We start from the raw sequence: 7868 nt of genomic DNA, 5'->3' as shown, positions 1-7868 counted from the left end.
GGAGGGGGGCGGGCGCCGCGCCGGGAGCGGGCGGGGCGTCGCCCTCCATTGGCTCCTCGCTCTGTCCGTCTGCGGAGCTCGGCCTGTGATTGGCTGAGGCGCGCGTGGCCGAGGTGGGGGTGGGCTGCCTGGGAGGGGAGGTGTCTGAGCCCCCCGGGGCTGAGGGGGAGGAGAGCAGCCCCCCCCAACCGCCCCCCCACAGCCCTGTGGGGCCGGGGGGGGAGCAGGGCACCCCGGTGCCTGTGGGCAGGGGGTGCTTCGGCGCCTCCCCGGCTGTGCAGGGGGCACGAGCAGGGCCTGGCCCGCCCCCCAGGCGTGGCAGCGCGGGGCCCCGTGCAGGGCCTGGCTGCTGCGAGGGGAASGGCCTTTCCCTGGAGAGCTCTGCGCCCCCAGGGCTGTGCCTGGTGCCCCCCTCGCCTCCGGCCCGCGCTCGCTCGCAGCACGCTTCGCCCCTCGTCTGCCTCGCGGGGTTTCCTGCGCTCACCGGTGCACCGTTCTCTGCACCCTGGCGGCCTGCCTTCCTCTGCTGGGATTCTCATTGCGCTGCGGGATGTGGAGCGCTCTGGGCAGGCCGTGCAGGCTTGCTGGGTCCAGGCACAGGGACCAGCGTAGGGCTTGGGAGCCTCTGCCTGTAGAGGTCCTGCATCTTTCCCTGACTCATAGCTGGTGTTTTGCAAGGGAGGAGAGTTGCTCTCAGAAAGGCATTGAGGCCTTGATTAAGACTTGCTAAATGTGGTGGTATGTAAAGCACTAAATATTAAAATAGTAGGAAAATACCATTTTTAGAAGGCAGTAGACTGGAGTCTGAGAATATTTTACTTGTTTTGAGAATGAAGTCAGAACTGAGAATGTTTCGTGTTGATTTATTTTCACCTGAGTAATTTTTTTTTTTTTTTATGTTTTACACACTCACTGTAGTGTACCAGATCCCTTTTTGGTAGGGGAGATTTGTTCCTTGACCATGAACTGTTTGATGCAAGAGCAGATTTTAATCTCTTCATCCTTAAGCTTAAAGTTATCATCAGGCTGAGGTGATAGTCTGCTGACACTTGGGAGCCCACCAGCAGCACCTTGTGCAAAACAGGATGCAGGCAAGCCTGGGGCTGCTTAGGTACCCAGTTGTCCTTTTCATATTTACTAGGCAGAGCAGTTTAATTTTTCTTGACTTAAGAAGCCTTCTGATTTAAGATACTAGACAGCCTTGCCCTCCCCCCCTCCCCTCCCTTGCCAAGGCTGGCTAAAATTTCAGATATCAAGAAATGTCTCAAAACTTCTGTGATTTCACRTTGCTATTACCAGACACAAAGCCTCGTTAAATTGTGTGGTAGAGTTTCAGGCTATTGTTGATATGCTACATTTACAAATTTATACCAAGAAGTCTAATGTGACTATGTTGTTCATCAGGTGGACTCTCACTACTGCCCTAGCTGTCTGGAAAATATGCCATCAGCTGAAGCCAAGCTGAAAAAGAATAGGTAAGGTCGCTGTAGCTTTTCTGAGTCAAACCAGCTATTCTAAATAGCTCCTTCTCTACTTTATCAACACTTGCTCATCTGTGTATTCCACAGGATTTGACTTTTTGAAACTCTTCAAAAATTTGTCGCTCTCTTTGTTACTTTTCAATTTGTTTTGGGGATCGAGTGTGTCTTTCTGTGATCTCATGTGCTCTTCACATTCTAGGGGGTTTCTTTTGTGACCTGTCTTCATATTACAAACAACAAGCTTTTGTATCACCCAGTATTTCTTGCTATTAGCGTCCTCATGTTGGCTCTGAACTCCATTGTTCCTGTTGCCCTTCTTCCCTAGTGCTGTTGATTAAGATAAAAAGATCTGTTGGTTTTGTCTAGATTTGCATGTTGAGTGGTTTTCTTATGTCCGTGGGCTGCATTAAGGCTAGGCTCCTCGTCAAAGCACTGTCTCAGGCCTTTCTCTTTGCAGATGTGCTAACTGCTTTGACTGCCCCTGCTGCATGCACACTCTTTCTACCCGGGCCACTAGCATTCCTGCTCCSCTCCCTGATGACCCAGCGAAAACTACCATGAAGAAAGCATATTACTTGGCCTGTGGATTTTGCCGCTGGACTTCCCGAGATGTGGGCATGGCAGACAAGTCTGTTGGTAAGTGATAGTCAAAGCCAGAAGCCTAAGTAATGGCAGGAGTTGAACATACRTTTCAAAGATAACAGATAACCAAACTAGTTTCTGGGCATGTGATGTATGTAGTATCTGCCTACGTTTTGAGTCAGAGTTGGAAATACACAACAAAATGRATTGTCACTGAGGTTTCATCTGAAGAGCCAGGGTGAGTTAGTGGAACATCTGACCCAGTTCCACGCTCACATTACCTGATTAGCGAGAAAACTGTCAAACAATCAACTTTTTTAGTTGGTGTGCTGCCTTCACAATGAGTGAGAGCTTGTTTGCCTACTTTCAGAGTCTTTGAAGCTGCTGAGTCTGACAACATAAAAATATAATTCATTTTCTGTCACTTTTATTTATAGTTGGAAAATGTTGTTGGTCAGTGTTTGTAGTTTGTTTCTCTCTCCATGATAGCACTGAAACAAAGCTTTTCTCTCTCCTTGGTATGTAAGACATGCAGAAAATATCTGTTGGGCTCCAGTAATGGAGCTGAGTAGACCCAAGCAAGTACCTTTTTGACTTCCAGTGTTCACATGACTGAGACTTCCAGCTGAAGATGCAGGTTAATAAATAGGGTAATAGGCAATACTCTTCTAGTAATAGGAGAGTATTCCTGTAAACTCATGTATGTGCTGCTAAAGTCACTCCTAGATGCTATTCTGAGTATGTCTCAAACAGAACTTTTAAAATAATTAAAAGCCTGGTGAAGCTGCTTCTGCCAAACCTGCCTGTGAAAAGCTTCAAAGATACGTATTTGTGCAGACGTGAACTTTAGGAATTGTAGTTACCACAGTAAGTGTAGCAAAAATAGAGAATGTCATATTTYGTGAGTAAGACCAAAACATCTGTGCATCAGATGCAGTTTCTCTGTGGAATCTGGAAATTGTCTCTTGAAGATACTGTTTTTTCTTTCTTGTACAGCTAGTGGTGGCTGGCAGGAGCCGGAAAATCCTCACACACAGAGGGTAAGTGAAGGGGAGGGCCGTGCTTAGGCCCAGGTGGCATTAGCTAGAAAGAGCTGTTAGAGGTGGTGTTCCCTCTAGATCTGTGTAATCCTTCAGATACCGGTTCTAGAACATAATCTCTATCTTGACTGAATTCAATGGAAGGAAGGTCTCTTAGAGGCTCTTCCATGGAGGCTGCAAGTATAAATAGTATCCCTTTTTCAGAAGACACTGAGTTTGAAATATAATATGTATAATCCTGTTAAAAGTGACTCTGATGGGCATGTTATCTGTACATTTTTTTTTTTTAGGAAAACTTGGGGAAGGCTACTAAGGAAAAGTGCTGTTAGCYATGGACAGAGCACATCTGATTTTGCTTTATTGATCTTTGCTTGAAATTTTGTACACAGAAATCAAGTTCTGAAGCATGTAAACTGCATTAGAAGAATTAAAGGCTGAATCTAAAAGGAGCTTGTGTCAAGTTATAAACATGCAGTCCATTTGACATATTTCCTTTATGTGAACAAAAGCTATTTTCTTGTCAAGAATGTCTGTAGGATCTGGAAAACATAAAATCTTTATTCCCTTTGTCTGTCACCAGTTAGGGCTCAGCAGTAAACGTAGTCGGTCCCGGAGAAAAAGGTGCTATTTGCTCTGCTGGTTCAAGTTGCTCTTTTTTGGCCTTACCATGTTACCATCTGGAGCGAAGGCAAATGTGTGAACCTCTCAATTACCTAATCGCAGACTGAGAATTGGACACTGATAGGCCTCATTCCCAAAGGAGAGTGAGTGTTATCCACACTGTGGTAACAAGTTAAGATGTGCAGGCTTCTTTCAGGTATATTCCTCAAAATAGAGCTAGTAATAGCATGTAGTAGGAACATGAGCTTGTTAACAAATGAATATCACTAGCTGCCCGGCATTTGTTCTCCCTTACTGGGTATTTGTTCCTGTTCTCCCCTCCAGATTAACAAACTGGTTGAGTACTACCAGCAATTGGCTCAGAAAGAGAAGATTGAGCGGGATCGGAAGAAGCTGGTGCGACGCAGAAACTACATGCCACTGGCCTTTTCGGTGAGCTGGGAGCACAGTGCTCTCAGAGGAAGAAGTGTGAAGTGCAACACCCTCAGCTTGAAAGATTATATYGATGGTAGCATGTTAGGCTTTTTTGTTGAGAACAACATCAAGGAAATAAGCTAGGACCCTTGAGTATCTTTGGGCATAGTTTTACACCCGTTATTGTGCATTATATTGCCTCTCTCTGACAGTCCCCTCTGAAAAAGCCAGAGGAGTTTACACTTACCATACAAGGAAGTATGTCACCAGCAGTGAAATGCACTGCAACTGTGTCATTCTAGTGATCTAAGACTTATTTTCTATCTTGCATCTGTATGAGGGATGTAARGTGGCTCCTACCTGTAAGAAAAGACATTCAGGGTACCAGCGCTAGTGCTTTCTCGGGACAGTTGCATACTACAGTTCAGGAACTGTTAGACGAGGATTGTCCTGCGCTTGCTTTCTGTGAAATATTAACTGAATTAATCTTAAGAACTGATTGTGGCCTGAACAATGTGTTTATTATAACTGTCACTTAAATGCTTACTTCATTTAAGCTGGGTGACTCTGCATATGCTTGCTACCTCTCAATTAACTGTGCCTGCTCTGTGCCCTTGCTCATGTCTTATGGCTGCATTTTTTGTCTCCGTTGCTACCTGCTGCTATTTTGGGGGCTGTCCACAGCAACACACTATACACGTAGTGGTAAGTCTTTTCACAGTTTCTGCTGGTGTTAAAGCTCTCATAGTACCAATTGAAGGACAGTAGCCTATTCTATTCTTCACCTTACCTCAGGGGCTTTGGCTTGGATGTGCCTAGAACAAATGTATCTGAAGTCTTAACTAGTCAGAGAGTAGTAGTTATAACAAAAAATGTTTTTGTTATTTGTTTTTAACTTTACAAACAACGATTGCCTTTGGTCCTGTAGAGGTACACTTGAAAAACAGTCTTTCACAAAGCTTGGTCAAGACATAGCCATCTACCTGCCTGAGGTAAATGACACTAATATTAGTCTTCTGATCCTTGGAAAATTGCAAGGGTAGATTGAGTCTTAGATTTCTTATTTGGTGAGAATTCAGGTTCTTCAGATGGGCCCAGAAGAAAGACTTCTGCCAYGAAACATCCTGCATTCAGTTCAACTGTAGAAGAGTAGCTCAGCTATTCTTGCCAATTAGTAGTACCTGGAGAGAGACTTAGACTTTGAGGTAACAAGACCTGTGGGAAGCTGAACCTGAAGCTGCACTCTGCCTTCTCCGTCTTTATCTCGTGGTGCTGCAGAGCAGCTCAGATGGGAACATACCCACTTCAACTCAGTTCTTTAGTCAGTGAAACTCCTATTCTACACCGCTTGACATGCAATTTGCTTGGAAGAGAAGATGAAGTGAGAACATGTTAGTTGCACAGGTTAGTGGTTTAAGGAAAGAACATAAACCCTGAGCAGTAGCCACATACGTCTGTCTCTCCCAGTCTGCAGTATGGTGGTGATTTTCTCCTTACTAACAGTTTGACGAGAAAAAAATCTGAGAAGCATTGAATACCTTTCCATTTTTGCTTTTCTTTGCTTGTCTCCCTATGCTTGTTGTGCAGTCCAGAGGATGAGTTTGCAGTAGGTCTCCTCAGCCTGACAGAAAGCAGATCTGAAGCTGACATTACCTTTTTTCCTGTAGGACAAATATGGCCTAGGAACCCGGCTTCAGCGCCAGAGATCTGGAGCTCCTATCAGTGCTCTCGCTGGACTCTCGTGAGTTTCRGGTTTGGGATCATTTTTGTGGGAGATAGGAGGTATTGGCAAGAGAACAGTGAAGTGACTCCAGAACAATGATGAACTATGTCCAGGTAGTACTGAAAGGCACTTTTGTTTTTGGAGAGCTGGAAGGTTGTCAAATCCATGGTAGCTCTGTGGGACAGCTCCAAATATGCAGCCTTCTYAGAGAAACAAGTTACTTCTCATCTCTTTGGATACTTACTGTTGTCTTGCTGTCTTGTGTGGTATAAAACAGTTACTGATTTCGCTACATGCCTTATTTAATGACTAAATTGTCCCTCCTTTTGCTTCAGTCTGAAAGAAGGAGAGGACCAAAAGGAGATCAAGATTGAGCCAGCTGATGCAGTAGAAGAAGTGGAACCCCTTCCTGAGGATTACTRCACAAGACCAATCAACCTGACGGAAGGTAAAACCTGAATGTTCTGTCACTTTTTGTGCTTGCATTCTATAACATGAGCAGTGTTTGGAAACTTGCTCTTGGGGTTCATAACATTCCATGTTTTTAGTGCACTTTCTACTGGGATTGAAATATAGATGTTAATAAAGTGATGTGAAACTTTTTTGCTGTTTAAATGGTAACTCCAGTTGTAGCTCGGCTTCATGTAATACAGGGAATGCTCAGAGCCAGAGAAGTTGGACCTGTTTACTCTCGTTTCATTTTATTGCTGACCTTAATTTCTCTGCATGTGGAAGGCCGACTTTAGGCTAGAGAAAAGATCTAACATCCTTTTACAAATAATAGCAGGAAACAAGGAATTGGCTGTACTACTAGGGGGTTGGCATGTTAAATGAGCTGTAGGAAACAATAGTGCATTATTTCAACATCAGTTTGAAAAAGCTTGTGTACACAGGCGACTTATTTAGCTAGCTCGTGATCTAATCAAATATTGTAAATTCACTAAGGAAACTTGGGAATGAATGGTGTAAAACCACAGGTGCAATGTAGACTTCCTGTTGAGGTGGCTCTACGTAAGGACAGATGTTCTCTGGACACTTACAAAGCCCACTAGTATTAAAAGGATTTGGAGAAGAGATAAATGGTCTTGGTGATCCTTCCTCATGAGACTCCATCAGTGTGAAAGTAGGAGGCTGGTAAAGAAGACAGCCTTAGTGATTCTCTGCCATAAGAGAAAGGTTGTCAAGTGGCTCATTGCCTGCTAGACAGTAGGGAGTCTGTGGAGAGCCTGTTCTGGGGGGAGAAACCCTTGGGAAGTTTGGGTTCTGGAGCTCCCGTGCCTCAGGTATTGTGTGGTCATTAATTCTGTGCATCACTTTGAGCTATACAAACCCTTTGCTCAGAAGTGATATATTCCACTTGTGCAGTGCCCAGCTTTGAGGGTAACAAAGTTGCAAAAACTCSTTGGCCCTTAGGGGAAAAAGAATTTATTTCTAGAGGGGTACAAAATGCTGTTTCCTTTCTAGCTGAGCTTTGCCCAAAGATCAGGGTACTTTTGTTTGGGCTGGCACTGATGTTCCACTATGGTTACCATGCCAAAGGGTTCCCCTTTGTAGGATTTTATCCTTGCATTCATGCATTTGTTTCTAGAAACACCCATATCTATCAGTGATTTCTGAATTACTTTCTGCAAATGAAATCAAGTTTCTTAGAGAATGTAGCATGCTTGTACTTAATGCACTGCACATTTGCTCTTAGTGCAGTGCATATATATATATATATGTAATCTGGCTTGAGTTTCAATGCTGCAGTAAGGCATGAATTTGGTCTTACTTTCTGTGCATCAAGTGACGACTCTGCGTCAACGTCTGCTGCAGCCTGACTTCCAGCCAATCTGTGCTTCCCAGCTCTACCCACGCCATAAACACCTCTTGATCAAACGTTCACTGCGCTGTCGGGTAGGTAATTAAATGCAAAAATAGAAGCTTTTTTCCAGGCTTATAGATCCTGGATTGTAGGAAATGGGTGGTGTATTTCCTTTTTTTTTTTTTTTTTTTTTTTTTTTTTTT

At 44.2% G+C, this 7868-nt stretch overlaps 1 protein-coding gene across 2 annotated transcripts in view; it reads left to right on the top strand.

Annotated features, from left to right (window-relative positions):
• The first annotated feature begins 1403 nt into the window (after positions 1–1403).
• Positions 1404–7868, top strand: part of DCTN4 (dynactin subunit 4) — an 11894-nt gene continuing 5429 nt past the window's right edge. Inside the window, exons 1-8 of one of the 2 annotated variants that reach the window (XM_085317897.1) lie at positions 1404–1475; positions 1939–2117; positions 3060–3103; positions 4049–4156; positions 4823–4843; positions 5806–5879; positions 6197–6309; positions 7648–7757. In XM_085317897.1, the coding sequence (XP_085174023.1) occupies positions 1441–1475; positions 1939–2117; positions 3060–3103; positions 4049–4156; positions 4823–4843; positions 5806–5879; positions 6197–6309; positions 7648–7757 (684 nt within the window). In that variant the 5' untranslated portion in view covers positions 1404–1440. The remainder of the gene's footprint in view (positions 1476–1938; positions 2118–3059; positions 3104–4048; positions 4157–4822; positions 4844–5805; positions 5880–6196; positions 6310–7647; positions 7758–7868) is intronic. The other variant, XM_085317898.1, reaches the window with a different exon arrangement.

The sequence above is a fragment of the Rhea americana genome, unplaced genomic scaffold (assembly GCF_003343005.1).
Source record: "Rhea americana isolate MKP2758 unplaced genomic scaffold, rheAme1 scaffold_51, whole genome shotgun sequence".
NCBI classification, from domain to species: domain Eukaryota; kingdom Metazoa; phylum Chordata; class Aves; order Rheiformes; family Rheidae; genus Rhea; species Rhea americana.
The sequence above is the reverse complement of the archived record's forward strand: the minus strand, read 5'-3'. Positions and strand labels throughout refer to the sequence as shown.